General features: G+C 42.5%; 1 protein-coding gene across 1 annotated transcript in view; it reads right to left on the minus strand.

Moving 5' to 3' along the window:
* MYO3A (myosin IIIA) overlaps window positions 1–16,626 on the minus strand; it is a 210,760-nt gene that overhangs the window by 37,336 nt on the left and 156,798 nt on the right. Inside the window, exons 27-30 of the mRNA XM_073581770.1 lie at window positions 9,644–9,721; window positions 9,419–9,542; window positions 7,366–8,068; window positions 6,047–6,185 (exon numbers count right to left, since the gene is read on the minus strand). Coding sequence (XP_073437871.1) covers window positions 6,047–6,185; window positions 7,366–8,068; window positions 9,419–9,542; window positions 9,644–9,721 — 1,044 coding nt within the window. The remainder of the gene's footprint in view (window positions 1–6,046; window positions 6,186–7,365; window positions 8,069–9,418; window positions 9,543–9,643; window positions 9,722–16,626) is intronic.

Genomic DNA, 16,626 nt, shown 5'->3' on the forward strand with positions numbered 1-16,626 from the left:
ACTGGAACTGCTCAGTTACGGAGCTGCACAGTTCAGCGCCGTTGACGTAATAGTGGCTGGGTATTACACATCCACCACCTATTGATTTGAATTGGAGCAAGATGTACAGTACCCAGTCTATCAATATTAAAGTTCTGGACAACCCCTTTAAGGTAGGGGGTTGAATTACAACCACTAAATAGATTTCCCCAAAAGGCCAAAAATGTGTTTTTGCTTTTAATCTGCTATTAATGGAAACTGGCTAATAAATAATTTGGATTATTTGAGGATCATAGAAAAACCTATAAAATGTACAAAAAAAAATTTAAAAATATAATTTTTACTATAGTATTGTAGTACTATATATAATATAGTACTTATATATTGTACCGTACTTATATTGTTTATTGCAGTATGTTTAGGCTAGATTCCACCATATCGGTTTCCACCCAAAAATGTTTTATTACTTTGCCTTTGCTGATATTATATTTGTTTTTATTATTCCCAGAAAAAAAAAAGCAGAAACAACGGTATTATAAAACGGATGGGAAGACATATCCCATTTCTTATAAAATAACATAATTTGCTTTTTCTCCATTTTGATGTATAAATGGTAAAGGGAAAGAAATAATTCATTGCATCAGCTGAAACGTTGTCAGGTAACAGCAATTTCTGCCTCAAAACATTTCCAATAATGGAATCTGACAGGAGATAACAAAAAACAAAATGATCCTGTAAATACCGTTAGATATCGCCTTGACACGGTAGCAGCGCACAAGTAGAGCGTCGTAAGAAACACTGTGCGAAAGCTTTCTCAAAATGTTAATTTGTTTTTTGGAAGCCGAACAGGTGATATATTGGAAGTAGTACAGGGTATTTTGCATTAAATTATGCGCAAGAACACGCAGCATGATGACTGTACAAAAGCAATGAGCTCGTACTATCATACACGGAAAATACATTTATGGACTACAACCTCTATAATACCCTATATAATCTATACCATAATACTAATACAAGCTCAAGGTTTTCTCTTTTAGTGATATCAGATGAAACTGAAAGTTTTACCCCATCAAGAATGAAAATGAACAAGGAAAAACAAAAATTACATGATTGACGTAACAGCAATGTCTCTGTGGAAGTGTATATTATAGAGAGCAAGCATAAAGAAGCATGTCAGAGGGTTAGCCTTAAGGCCAGTGGCGTAACTAGAATTTGATGGACCCTGATGCAAAATTTGGACCTGGGGTTCCACCTGCATGTTGCTTAGACGTATCGATCCTTGTAGTGTTCCTGATCCTATAAAGACATATGTGTTCAACCTCCATGTAATATTGTCTCCATCCTAGCCCCTTTCCGTAATAATGTCTCTCGTCCAGGCACCTTTTTGTAATAAAGTTCCCTGTCCTAACCCCCATCCTGTAATAATGTCCCACATCCTGGGCCCCCTCCTGGTATAAGATCCCCATCCTGTGTCTCTTCCTGTTGTAATGTCCCCATTCTGAGGCCCTTTATTAATGATGTCCTCCATCCTGGGCCTCTTCCTGGTATAGTGTTCCCAGTTCTGGGTCCCTTACTGAAATAATGTCCCCCGCATGCTGGCCCCTTTCTGTAACAATGCCACCCATTCTGGTGTAATGTCCCCCATCATGGGATCCTTCGATCCTTCTTGGTATAATGTCCCCCATCCTATAACAATGTCCTTCATCCTGGCCCACTTCATGGTATAATGCTCTCCATCCACTTTATGGTGTAATTTCCCTTCCTGGTATAATATCCCCTTCCTGATATAATGTTCACAATACTTAGGCCCTTCCTGATATAATGTCCATTCTGCCTCTCTTTTCCAACACATTAAAAAAATAAACAATTTTTCTTATCTTCCTCCACTCCCACGACATGCGGCATTCTTCTCTATAGCCTGTAGCTGACTTCAGCCATGGGCGGTACATGATTATGCACTGCCCTTGACAGACAAGCTGATGTCTGTTGCTGGCCATGTGTATTACACTGCAGGGTGCCAGTGGGTTTCTGGGCTGCAATGTACTTCAGCTGAATGCACATCCAAAGACACATATCCAGTAGATAGTCTATGGTGTTGGCAAAAACCCCTTCCCACATGGGCCCAGTCATGGTCGCACCCTCTGCGACCACTATTACACTCCTCCTTAAGCGTCATTCACACATTGCTGATCAGTGTTCTGGATTCAATTTTTGGTCTATGATATCATTTTTATGATATGCAAAACATAAGTTTTCAAACATCTCCTATTGATTAAGCAGTAAAGAGCAGTACTAAGATGCCTGACAGATGGCATCCATGTGCAGTCAGTTGTTTTCACTGACCCATGAACTTGAAAGGGCAATTTTGATCCTCAAATTGGGTCAAGAATTAGCATGTCTTTGTTTTTTTTTTTGTTTTTTTGCAAAATAAAAAAGAGCATATGAACATAGATCTTAATAGGTGTATTTACTCTATCTGTGAAAAACACGGGCAAAACATTTTGTGAAATACGGCTTTGAGAGTAGGCTCTGACCACAAAGTTTTTATTTTTATTTTTGTCTTTCCAACTTGTGGCTGCTCATTTCTCCCCTTTTTGTTTTCTGTTCAGTGGACCGATGTGATTCGAAGTGCTCCAATACACATATGGACTCACTGGTTTCCAGCAATCAAGGTTGTTTTGCTTCAAGCTGCGAGTAGGTGGAACCCGATATTTGCCCGGAGGCAGTGTCTTGGCACTTAGTACACCACTATGGGTCTTCCATAGAGAAGATGAGAAAAGAAGACAACAGGAAAAGAGGAGATAGCAGGAAAAGAGGAGAGTGCGGCTGCAGCCTCATGCACAGTCAGGGACCCCTGCTGTAACTGTTGGTGGCAGCTGTGAGCTCGGTTAAGCCCACGCAAGTTAAGTCAGATCCCTGGTCTGAGAATGCAGCTGTAGGCTGGGTTAAGCCCACGCAAGATGACCACTGGTCTGAGAACATGAGACAGAGGATAAAAGAGACCTATTCTCCAGTAGAGTTTCCCATGCATGGCTTGTAGCTGTTTGGGCATGGGAACAATATCTTGAAACAATCCTCCTCCTCCTTAGTTTTTGCACCTAACTTATTTGGAAGGTTATTATTTGTAAACCCTTTAAGTGTTCTGTGAGACACAATTGCAATTTTGCAATTTAATTGGAATGTTTATGTAGCCATTAACGAGACAGTACACTTTGTTAGGATTTGAGCTTTAATTGAGCTTTCATACAGTGATGTGAGACTTTTTATGATGTGTCCCTTGCACATTTGTGGCCGAGGAATGGCAAAATCTCCAAAAAAGAGTACATTGTGGCCCTCATGACAAAAGGAACTGCAAGGTAATTCACTTTGATAAGTTTGGATACAACTAGTGCACCCCCATGGTTAGTATATTAGAGGAGTAGGATGCAACTGAGGATTAGCCCCTCTGAGACCCATAGATTCACAGTAAGAATGGGCTACATAGCCTGCAGTCACCTTGGGGAGAACTCCAGGTAGGCCGGGGTCACACTTGCAACTGCAATGCAAGAAACTCGCACGAGTCTCTCGCATCAATACCCGGCACTGCCGCTGGCACTCAGGACCAGAGCGCTCAACTGAATAGAAATACATGCAGCCGCACACTCCGGTCCCGAGTGCCGGCAGCAGTGCCCGGGTATTGATGCGAGAGACTCGTGCGAGTTTCTCGCATTGCAGTTGCAAGTGTGACCCCGGCCATAGAGTTCAGATTTTGGCCTTGATTTAAGGACTGCAGTGTAGACTCGCATCATGTCCAATCAATAAATCTCTTGTGGTCACATTACCATCTGCTCCCAACACCGGCACTGGGAAAATCCAAACAACACGCACTCACAGTGACTACGGACTTGTATTCTAAGGTCAGACAGAACTTTAAGCAAGAGTATAACCAGTTTATAACATGTTTTCCCCATAAATTTTAACAATTTTCTCTGAGTGAACGCCCTTAACCTCCAGGCCTTGATAGTAACGTCCATAAATATATAAAATATGACTGAATGCAATTTCAAAGCTGTACACGTAATAGAGCACCAGCAGATTTCTATCTTCTGTACTTTCTCACTGATACTAATGTATACCCATATGTCTAATTTTTATAGACTGATTATTTAGCTAGCAGACAGTTACTGTGCTTAAAACATTTATGGAATATAATATTTCTCATTATAAGATCCTGTGGAAAATTCTCGGATTTCTCTAAGCTGTGTATGGACATGTATAGACAATGGAGGCCAAGCAGGGGTATGTGCACACGTTGAGTATTTGCAGCAGATTTTTCTGTGGCAAAATCCAGAGTGTTGGAAAGAAAAAATGCTGCATAAAATATGTGTATTCTTGATGCATTTTTGATGAGTTTTTATACGTGCTCTTTCCCAATGCATTTGCATAAGTCAAAAACGCTGCAAGACACTTAGAGTGTATGCACACATTGCGAATTGTCCTGCGGATTTGTCTAAATCCGCAGGTCAAAATACCTGCGGTTTATCTGCAGATTTTCTGCGATTTGACACCTGCCGTGCCAAACCGCAGCGGAATCCGCACAAAGAATTGACATGCTGCGGATTTGAAACTGCAGAAAATCCGCGTGGAAAATTCCGCACTGTCTGCACTGCGGATTTAATTTCCCATAGAATAAAAGGGTACTGTACAACACAGCAGAAACTGCTGTGGATCCGCAGGGCCAATTCCGCAGCAGAATCTGCAATGTGTGCACACACTCTTAAAGGAGAGACGTGCAGCAGATTTGAAAAAAAAATGCTTTGATGGTTCAAATTTGCAAGGAAAAAATAAGAAGCATGTGCATGAGATTTCAGGAATCTTTGCAATTTGCTGATATTGTAAAAAGTGCATTTTTTTCTGCTGGAAAAACGCATTGTGTGAATAATCACTAAAGGCCCCGTCACACTAAGCGATCTCGGTAGCGAGATCGCTGCTGAGTCACAACTTTTGTGATGTAACAGTGATCTCACCAGCGAGATCGCTGTGTGTGACAGCAATCAGCGAGCGCCCCCCTGCCGGTATCGCTGATCGCTGGAAGAAACCTCTGGACATTTCTTTGGTCGCTGGTCTCCCGCTGGCGAGCACGCATCGCTGTGTGTGACAGGCGGGAGACCAGCGATCAGGTGTAAAAAATAATAAAAAAAATATTGTTATTCTCACCTTCCGATGTCCCGCGCAGCCATCCTGTCTCTCTCCACGCTCCGGTCCCAGTGATCCTTTGCACGAATGACCGCGAGACTTTGTTATCCCTCGAGACCGTGACATCTAGCGGTCATTTTCGCAAAGGATCACTGGGACCGGAGTGTGGAGAGAGGCAGGATGGCTGAACGGGACGTCGGAAGGTGAGAATAACTATATTTTTTATTTTGATTCTATTTTTTACAGGGATGGCCAGCGATGCCGAGCGCTCGGCATCGATGTGCTGATCGCTGGTGAAGCTGTCTGTGTGACAGCTCACCAGCGATCACATAGCGACTTACTAGCGATCCTGACACCTTGATATTGGTGTCGGGATCGCTGGTAAGTCACTTAGTGTGACGGGGCCTTTAGAGTTCTCATTCTAAAGGTACTGTCACACTTAGCGATGCACCAGCGATCCCGACCAGCGATATGACGCGGTCAGGATCGCTGGCGCATCGCTAAGTGGTCGATAGTGAGCTGCCAAACAGGCAGATCTCACCAGCGACATCACTGGGGTCGGGGGTCGCTACTTACCGGTCACACTAGGCGATCCTGCGTCCTCCCGCCCGGCTCCACGCTCGTCATCACAGCAGGAAGCGCCGCAGGAAGCTGACGACGAGAAACAGTCCTGGACGTTCTTGCGCGATCAGCGATAACCAGCGGGGGAGCGGGTCGTAGGTAAGTATCAGACATAGCGATATCGCTAGAAATATCGATATAACGTCACAAGTTATAGCGATATTGCTAGAGATATTGCTTAGTGTGACAGGCCCTTAAGTAATGTGAGTTCAGTTTTATGGCTCCTTGTTCTTTACTTATCAGTAAGAATGAATGGTAAATTCCTTACCTGTGTTATTTGTATGGGCATCATTCATTATCTTCTCTCTCATTACCAATGCTGTAGTCTCAGGATTCAGCTGATTAGACATAATCATATCATTCAGCCTTTGTTGCAAAATTAGATAGTTTTCAGACAATCTGGTGATCTGGAAAGATATAGTATGGTTGACATACCAAAATAGTGAAAACAACTAAGCTCATTTATTAATAAGACAGATTAATTTATACCAGTGCACCATGTGAGGAACGCTCTGGTTTCTCTCTCCCGAGAGACAATGCCTTGTTGATGAGTCTACTATAGTGTTAAAAGGCTTGTCGGACTTACAAAAAACACTTTTCAAGAGGCATTTAATGTTCAAAAATAAAAAAAGGAAAGTATAATCCCTCACCCAAAACCGTTTGGCCGGACTCTTTGACGGTCTTCTTTAGGACAGGAAGAGATAACATAATGTCTTTCCATTTGCCTGACCACTGAGAGCTATAATTAGCTGGAACAGAACATCATCTGATGCATATATAGTCTAGCCAATCTGATGGTTCAATGGTCAAGTGACTGAAGAAGAGGATGGTCCTGGTAGAGACCACTAGAGAATAGGGATGAGCGAGTATACTCATTAGGATTCGGTACTCGGCGAGTAATGTGGTACTCGCGGTACTCGAATCCTAGCGAGTTTTTCACTACTCACCTCGCAATATTCGGCACAGTCCCCGCACAGCCCGGCTTAGTCCCGGCACAATCCTGCACAGCCCGCACAGTCCCCGCACAGCCCAGCACAGTCCCGCACAGCCCGGCACAGTCAAGCACAGTCCCGCACAACCAGCACAGCCAAGCACAGTCCCGCACAGCCCAGCACAGTTCCGCACAGTCCAGCACAGTCCCACACAGCCCATTATTCGCATTTCCCATAGACTTACATTTCACTCACTACTTGTTACGAGTACCCGAGTATTAGGAGGTACTTGTAATGAGTACAGCGAGTCCGAGTATTTCACTACTCGCTCATCCCTAGAGAGGCCTGTGCTGAAGCCAAAAGCTTAGAGCTGGTATGTCGGTCCTTAAGATCCTAACTTTTCAATTTGTATTACAAGTACCCTAGAGTCAGCCAAATGTATCATGGCTATAGTTGATGGATGCCAAAGGTTTTAATGCCCGGGTCCCACGTGACTCTGTTTGCTCCTTACAGAAGTCCCAGGCAAAGAAGTGCCTTTTTTTTTATTCTTTGTAGATGTTTTAGGAAAGCATGATAGGCTAGGGTTAAATTCTAGCACTACACGTCCCGTGAAACTGGATAGCTATGACTAGAATCAGACCAGTTTACTTCTCACCTGTTCTGTGAAGAATTCCAGATCTTCCATTTCTTTTAATACGTCGGTTGTTCCATTATTTGTGCTGTTTGGTTCCAATTTATTTTTATTTAAAATTTTCCCTTCTTTCTTCAATCTTTCTCTCTCTCTTAATCCACGGTAATTACTTTGTATGACAACGGCTGCTTTCTCTTCTTCGCCATTATTTTCGGCATGTCCGTTGCTTTCTATATTGGAATTTATATCTGTCTGAGAAATTTTTCCACCAGCAAGTGAATGGTCATGTTTTTCGATTTTCTCTTCTAAGGAACAGTTTGAGTCTTGAGTAGTGTTGAACACAGATTCGGTTTTCGCATCTTTCTGTCTCTCGTCTTTGAGTCTCTTCCTTTCCCTGTGACCACGGTAGTTGCTTTGGATGACTGTGGCAGCTTTACTCTTCTCGTCATCATCTTTGTCAATTTCACTTTGTTCTTTTTCTTCTATTTCCATACCATCTTCATTATGATTGTCGGGCTGCATAGAATTATCTTCATTTTTTAGTTTGTGGCGTTCTTCTTTCAATTTCTTTCTTTGCTGATGTCCTCGGTAATGACTTTGTATTACAATGGCTGCGTCTTCTTCATGTTTATCATCATTGGGTTTGGTAACTTCTGCTGTTTCCTCTGGTTCATCCCTCTCTGTCACTTCACTAGTATTTAGACGTTGTTTTCGACTCATTGATTCCCTAGTAAAACAGGAAAGCAATAATAAGTCTGCCTTTCTTAATAAATATAATATTACAAGTTATGGACCCAAGATTCTGCGATGGGACGTTGATCCAGGGAACCAGTCTTATTGCCATATGGAGTCAGGAAGGTATTTTTCCCCTAATTTGGAGCTATTAGTGTTTGCTACTTGGGGTTTCTGCCTTCCTCTGGATCAACATATGAGGCTATAGGTTGAATACAATGGACTTAAGTTTACCTTCAACCTTAAACTATGAAACTATGAAATATATTTTGACTGCAGACTTGTACTCCAAAGCCGGACAACCCCTTTAGATACTGTATCTAGCAAAACAAGTCCTTTCAAATTAGAAGAAGCTCTTCATGAAAATTAGGTTATTGGGTGTCATATCGGTGGTTCCCCGCAGAATGCAGATTACTTTATTGGCATAGAGACCCCACAGCATGTGAAAAATACAAAAAATGCACAGTTCCTTTACACAGAAGATGTACACAGTCCTCCAGAGCAAAGTAAAGCCCCTCTTCACTTTGTCCTCATTGGGGAACTCAAATTAGGGTCTGGAAAACGGGTTTTGTATATCAGATAACTGCTTAGAGGCTTTCCCAACATAGCAAATGATCACTTATCTACGGGATAATGTTAATTTGCTAATCGCTGAGCCCCTACCATTGCTAAGAACTGGAGCGATAGTCATGTCCCTACCCTCCATTCATTGTGATGTTTCTGGGACTGCCAGAGATAGCTAGCCGGGTGCTGTATCTCTAGAAGTTCTAGAGACAATCAATTGAGCCAGTGGAGAGCGTGTTCTGCCATTGTTCCATTCAAGCGGGGCTTTTTAGAGCCCCGTTCTCTGAATCGGTGAGGATCCCAACAGTAAGATCCTTGTCGAATCTATTCGATAGACTCCAGTCCAGTGTCCCGGTCAGTGGTACCCGGCAGCTAAACCAGAAGCCCTCGAATCATGTGTCTTTTGATCAGCCAGGGCTGGCGGGACATCATCTGCATGTCACATCACACAGATGTCACGACAGCTCTGGCAAATCAAATGCTGAGTTAAGAAGGCCGAATGGTAAGAGTCACGGGCCTCCTGTCTAACCGCAAGGCACCACTGACCTGGACACTGGAAGGAACTCCCACAAATCGATCCGCTCATCTCTACGTTACCCTTTATGCTGTTTTTATAATGTTGATGCAGGGTTTACGAGAAGAATTATCATTTTTTTAACTTTTATTTGGAATTACATAATTTGTATCTCAGAAGGCGAGACAATAGAAAAAATGGATATTATTGCTTCAGATGTTATAATAAACAATTAAAAAAAAGTTTTGAAATAGCCTAATTTCTTACTTTTTTCTCTGAAAGCTCTTTCTTTCCTTGAAGCCCCGATAGTGAGACTGGATCGCAGTGGCTGCATCGTTCTCTTTTTTTACCTTGTCTCTTATTTCTTTCCTAACCAAGTATCCTCTGGCCCCTGGAATGTATTACACATAATGATGATGAACTGAAAATGCTCTTTTTTTTTCATGAAAAACCCCAATGGTTTGTATAATGGGAGCTAAAATCCATACATACATGCTTGGAACTTGACAACGAAATTTTCCATCTCAGATTTTGCATGAATTTCTTTTCGCACAACATGGCCTCTGTAAGCTTATCAACACATAATAATGTACAGTTATACACATAGACATGATTTTCACAAAATATATATATACATTATATACTACTACGCATAATCCTGTCATCTTTCCAATATGATTGTAAAATGTTGGATGTGATTATGTACTGGATGAACAAAATAAAAATCATAAAAACAATTTTAAAAAAAGCTTAAGTATACTTTTTGCTGCCGGGAGCTTTCACTGATTACTTGAAGCAACTGTTGGATCCCCCTGCAGTGCCACCAATGGAGAGAAGCAGAATTACATGGCGCCTATTAAAATTAGCGTCTGCCTCATGGGAATTTTGCCTTTCTCTTAATAAACACATTAGGATTATAGGTTGAGCTTGATGAACTTGTGTCTATTTTCACCCTTTTATCTGTAAAACTATCACTTTTACTCTTTTTAGCTGATATTGATATAATACTGTCATTTTGTATTAGTCTTTATTAGAATATTCATGTCAAAGTCAAAATGTATATATCTGATAAATCCAAACATTCCTTGAAACCTGTTTGAATAATGCAGAGAATATGTGGGGAAAAAGCCAGCTCACCTGTTTGGGCTCGGTGTGCAGGACCACAGAAAATTCGTCCTGACCAGATGTTGAAAAGCAATGGAAAAAGGGGGATGTATCCACCTCCAGTTAAAATGGTTCTTATATTGAAAATTTTGCTTAAAATACCATTTCCATTATGGGAAAAGTTAAATATGTGATGTACATGGAGTGACGCGTTTCATACGCTCGCCGGCTTCCTTTTGTCTGACAAAGGATGCCGGAGTGGGTCTGAAACGCGTCACGCCATGTACGTCATGTAATTAACATTTCCCATTATGGAAATGGCATTTTAAGCTAGTTTTTCAATAAAAGAACTATTTTAACTGGAGCTGGATATATCCCCTTTTTTCCTTTGCTGTTTGTATAATGTCCTCCAATATAAGCCACGGGGTAAGTAACGTGCCTCAAACTCTATTCTATTTTTCATGGAAAGATTAGTGACCGCTTCTCATTTCTGTGAGCTGTCAGACTCTCTGCCGCAGACTGCACAGACCTCATGTTACAGAACAGCAGACTTTTCTATTGTTTATCTGTCTGTTGTGTTGAAAGTTTTTTGTTAGATTGTTTGTTTTAGGCTACTTTCACACTTGTGTTTTTTTGCGCTGCGTGCGCAGTGCAAACGCGTATAAAAAATGCATCATGCGTTTTTATGCGTTTTCTTTTGTTTTGCGCATGGTTTTTAAAAAAAAAAAAACGTGTTTTTTTGCGCTGACGTGCACATGACCATGCGCACGTCAGCGCTCCCATAGACTATAATGTGTTTTGGGTGAATTTTGTGCGCAGGCGTGCACATGCGTTTTTTGAGACAGGTCGGACGCACAAAAAATGCAACAGGATGCATTTTGTGCGCCCGGGTGCACACTACAAAAAAACGCATGCGCATACAAACGCATACCTGACTATGCACACCCATGTTAAGTATAGGAAAAATACGCATGCGCATGTATGCGCAAAAAAACGCAAGTGTGAAACCAGCCTTAGTGACTTAAAAGAGTGTTGAAATGGAATCCATATATCATCCTAGATAGCAATTTGGTTTGAAGCATCATGAAAGAAATCATTGGAATCGGTCATTGATGCTCATCTTATTTGTTAAAAAATGGTCCTATCAATCCATATATGGGTCTTGCAGTGAGATCGGTTTGTAATTACCTCTATCTAGATCTTGCATCATGGACAACAGCACAAGTGCTAAGGCCTGTTTCACACTTCCGTTTTTGACAATCAGTCAAGATTCGCCGAACTGGACAAAAAACGGATCCGCCATTTTTCTTTGCGGATCCGTTTTTTTCCCCATTGACTTTCTTATCGGCGGATTGTGACTGATGTTGGTCCGTTGCGTCCGTATTTTTGCGGATCCGCCAAAATTTGGCCGTCCGCAAAGATTTCAGAACGGACCATGCAACGTTTTTTTTGGGCCAACGGATCCGGCAGAAACTGATTTAACCCGCAATTCTCTCTGGGTGCCAGATGAAAAATCTCTCTCTCTCACTCTCTCTCTCGCTCTCTCTCTCTCTTCTCGTCGCCATATCACCTGAGTCGGTAGCTGCTCCTGCCTGCATCATCGCCCGATCTGCTGCTCCCGCCTGCATCATCGCCTGATCTGCTCCCGCGAGATATGCTGATGCTCCCGCGATTCGCCGATCTGCTCCCGCGACATCTGCTGCTGCTCTCGCGATTAGCCCGATCTGCTCCCGCAACATCTGCTACTGCTGCCGCAATTCGCCTGATCTGCTCCCGCACCGATTTCTTTATGCTGCTCCAGGATTGACGCGGTATGTCTCTTTAAAATGTCACCATCGGCGGATCCGTACATCCACCGATCCGCTCACACACGTTCCTGTCAGTCCGCCTGCGGATCCATTTTCCGCTATTTTGGTGGATCTGGACTGACAGGAAAAACTGAAGTGTGAAACAGGCCTAACTGAATATATTTTTTTTTGCTCAGATTGTGGCTTTTTATGCATTTAATTGGTACTGTAAACTTTACATTTTCACAAATCGGTTAAAGTTTTTGCCACAGCGCTCGCACTGACGTCAACTAGATGAAGTGAGTTCTCTGGCTGTGAACTCCCAGGACTTTTCTGATGGCACCACGGGCATGAGAACTTTCTAACAGTTGCGGTGATGTCAGTCAGGTAATAGGAGTTCACCGGGAGGGAGACACTGAGCAGTGGTAGCAGATGCTGTTCAGTTTCTGTGCCAGATGTCAGGCTGTATGGTTGCGCCATGCAACAATACAGCCTGCCATCTAGATGTAACAAAGCTAGACCCATCTTAGGAAAAATGGATTATCATCTCCTCAGCATACAGATGAGGAATTTTGTTGTTTATTATTTTAATTCTCTTGCAGGGGACAATAGCATCACTGGAATGGGCTATACAGTAAGTATGGTTTAATTAAGATTGATTGAAGGAGTCTGTCATTCTTTCAATTAAAGGCCTTTATTCTGGGTGTATGTGTTTTTATACAATATGACTATGGGGTTAGCAATGGAGATGTCTTATAGACGCCTCTCCATTACTAACCTCTGGGCTTGATGTCAACTAACAATACAAAGGTGACATAAACACCTTAACTATTACAGCATTTGCCACTGCATCAGGGCAAGTGGGAAGAGCAAGGCTAGGTGCCAGAATTGGCGCATCTTATAGATGCGTCTTTTCTAGGATGACTGAGAGCTGATATTTTTAGACGGGGCGCTATATCCATGGCCCCTTCCTAGGCTATTAAATTCAGCCCGCAGCTGTCTGCCTAGCCTTTGCTGGTTATTAAATATAGAGGGACCATTCATCATTTTTTTGGGGGGTCCCCCATTTTAATAGCCATCAAAGACTATGTATACAGCTGTGAGCTGAAATGAATAGCCTGGGAAGCTCCTTGTTTATCAATCCCCTTCCCAGACTAAAAATATCTGCCCACAGCCATCAGCTTCCCCTCTGCTGGTTAAGAAAATTAAGTGGGAGTCCATGACGTTTTTTTCAGAAAAATAATCTTTTAATAATTAAATACATGTGCAGTAAGTTGCACACGCACTGTACTAATCATATATTTCACTGAGAACTATATATCTATTCTATGTGTATATACTGTATGTAATCCATCTATTCTATCCTGTTGGGTCCTGCTGTGATTTTAATGTACGCCGTTGCTGAATTGCCAGCTTTTCAAAGGAGATCGATGTGTAAAAATTGTACAGCACTTGCACTGTCCGAGTGCTGTGCAAATTTTTTTCTCGCATCCATTGCGTTCTATTGCCCAATGCGATCCGATTACAATCGCAACATGCTACGATTGTTTTCCAGTCCGATCGAGAGCTGATCCGAGCTGGAAAAAAATTGCAGATGAACACACAATGATAGAATAACACTGGTCCGATTGCAATCTAATTTTTAATCCGATTGCATTTGTCCGATTTCATCACAAGTGGAAATGAGCCCTCACCTTTATTTTTTGCTGGTTATATTCTGAGATCACTGATGCAAGATTACCAGTTTGCAGAGAAAAAAATAAATTATGATTTAACGATGCTGTTGAGATTTGCTTCTGTTATATGAGTAACAATGAGAATATACTTCAGTATATATTAAGAGAATTTGGAGTCCTCCACAAAATTTCCAGAAAGGAAAGAGTAACATCGGCAGAACATGGGCATTACCACAGGAAATTGCCTCAAAACCGGCATGTGAGATCTACTAATTGATTACAAGAATCTATCCTTTCACTGGTTGTTGAGTGCACCATTTTTTAGGCTCGATCTTATTAATAGGCTATGTTTTCAGACTATACTGAATCAGTCATGGTCATAGTCCTTGGTATTCTATCTTAGCCACCGCTGCTAAGTGTTTACAGTCATGTGTCGTTGGATAGAGGTATAGATTGCGGCATTTTCTGGGAAACATCAGATTATGCCATTGATTTTGGCCTTAAAGAATTTCAAAATGGACACACGGATCAATAGCCGAATCTGGCAGCAATGTGAGATTATTTTATGCCTAACGTAAAAATATTTTCCAACTCCTATTTCTTACATGGCTGGGAGCAGAACCTCTCATGATGATTATTTTTAGTGCTTGAAAGATAGTCATTCACAAAATGTGAGTTTTTTTTGTTCAATTTCTGTTTTCAGGTATATATTTATATCCTTATAGACAATGGAATATACTGTATACCAAAGAAGTAACCTAAGCTGATGCTATGGGACCCATGAGAACAGGACATATAGCTCAGGCTAGCAAAATATCAATGTGAATCAGTACATGACTTTCTCAGCCCAAATCATGGCAACAATAACAAATAAGAGAGGAGGAAACACTTGTTTTTTTGTAGGTTGTTTCTGCTTCTGTCTTTGGTTGTGCACTTCTCCAACCTTTCTAAGGTTGATTTCACATATCCATATTTCATGGTCCGATTGCGAACAGCGATGTATGGAGCAACTATAGGTTTCCTGACCTGTGCAAGACAACCTTATACACTAGGTCCAGAAATATTTAGACTGTGACCGAACCTTATGATTTCAGTTCTTCTGGCCACAATTTTTTTAATTTAAATTGAAACAACAGAGATGCAATTAAAGTGTAGACTTTCAGGTTTAATAATAGGCTTGACCAAAAATGTAGAAGGACGACAGCATCGCAAGAAGAGAAGGGGGCATCGGACCAAGATCGCCTCATAAGTAAGTATAATAAATGGTCTTTTTTTTGCCTTGCAGGGTAAACTTTCTTGTAAATACATCTAATTGAGTAAACATAATAATATTTTCAGTGTCTTCCTATATCTATCTATCTATCTATCTATATATATATATATATATATATATCTATATTTACACGCATGCTGAATATGCCTGAGAAAAAATACGGTGATGTGAGCTGCCCCATAGATTAACACTGGTCTTAGTGCTATGTGATGTTTTCTCGCATAGCACTCGTCCGTATTCTACGCTAGTGCGATACCGGCCTTCGTTAGCCTGTATAAACACGGCAATTAACTTGTGTGGTGCCCCTGAGGGTTCAGTCGCCACAGAGGTACTGCACCTCCTCCTGAGGTGTGGTACCCCACCATCCAGGTAAAGTGGAGACACCTGACCACGCTCCAACACCTGCATCCCACACAACATAGTAGTGTAGCAAAGCACCCTTTGGTGGCTCCCTGCTTGGAACACGAAGCGTGCTGGGAGGCGGGTGGAGTTTAGTCTGCACTAAAAGAACGGGAAGAGTGTAGGATTTAGTCAGTTTGTCACAGGAGTCTGACGAGGTCAGTCTGTGAAAGAAGATCCCCTGAGTGGAATGGATGAAGGAAGTGCTGCAGCCGACCTCAGTGACCTGGGTCCGCTGGCACAGGAAAGGAACATTGATAGAAAGCCTGACTCTCCATAAGAAGGAAAGGATTAGTACGGAACGTGAGGAGATGAAGAGAACTAAGGATTAGGGTTAGAGGAGACCCATTCCCAAGTTCTAAGCGCAAGGCCGGGGTCCAGTCCCCGAGGTTGTATGGATACTAATGGTCCTGCGACAGACACCGGAGGAATAGAAGTTGTCATCACTTTATTCCCACACAAGACTTGGGGGCGCAACAGCAACGATAGTGAGCCGGGACTTGGTAGCATGGAGTCCCTGAAGCAGGCTACAGCAGTCTGCCGTACAAGTAGAGTTCATAGGAACATCTGACAGGAGGAACTCCAGTGTAACTCAGTACTGTGACTGAGTACTTCACTAAAGGCGCTAAGAGGGAGACATTCAGAAAAGGCACATATGTTGGCGGAGTGTTGGAAAAGACTACTTCATCTTGCCTGGAAGTTGACTGAGCTCCTGACCCGGAGGACACGGCACGGATGCGGGCTCTTGTGCCACAACAGACTGTGAGTAAAACTTTGGAACCACATGCCCTGGTGTCCTCCACTTATTCCTGTGTCAACCTGCCCAGCACTGCTACATCCCCTGCGCCCGACACTACACCATCTAAGTGTCACTTCACCTACCCTGCCCTGGGACTACAGCCCTGCCTGTGGAGGGCTATAACATCATTGCTGCAACACAACATCTGTCCCAGGGGATCTGTCTGCAACATTGGCTTAACACCACAGGTGGCGTCACGACTCATTCATTCTAATCAACATAAGCACACCGAACATTCCCCGCTTTGTACAATGGGTGCCCAGGGCCACGGGCCGGGTCCCAGCTGCCGTGACATCTCCCATTGAGGCTCATCGGGCCCGGTACCGAGTACCCCACGGCCCTGGTAGGGTGACCCACTTGCATATGGTCGATCTGTGCTCATTAATGGATCAAAAATAAACCTGTATAAATACAGCCTCAGGGTATGTGCACGTGCT

The sequence above is a fragment of the Dendrobates tinctorius genome, unplaced genomic scaffold (genome assembly GCF_039654945.1).
Source record: "Dendrobates tinctorius isolate UK_male_01 unplaced genomic scaffold, ASM3965494v1 ptg000070l, whole genome shotgun sequence".
NCBI classification, from domain to species: Eukaryota; Metazoa; Chordata; class Amphibia; order Anura; family Dendrobatidae; genus Dendrobates; species Dendrobates tinctorius.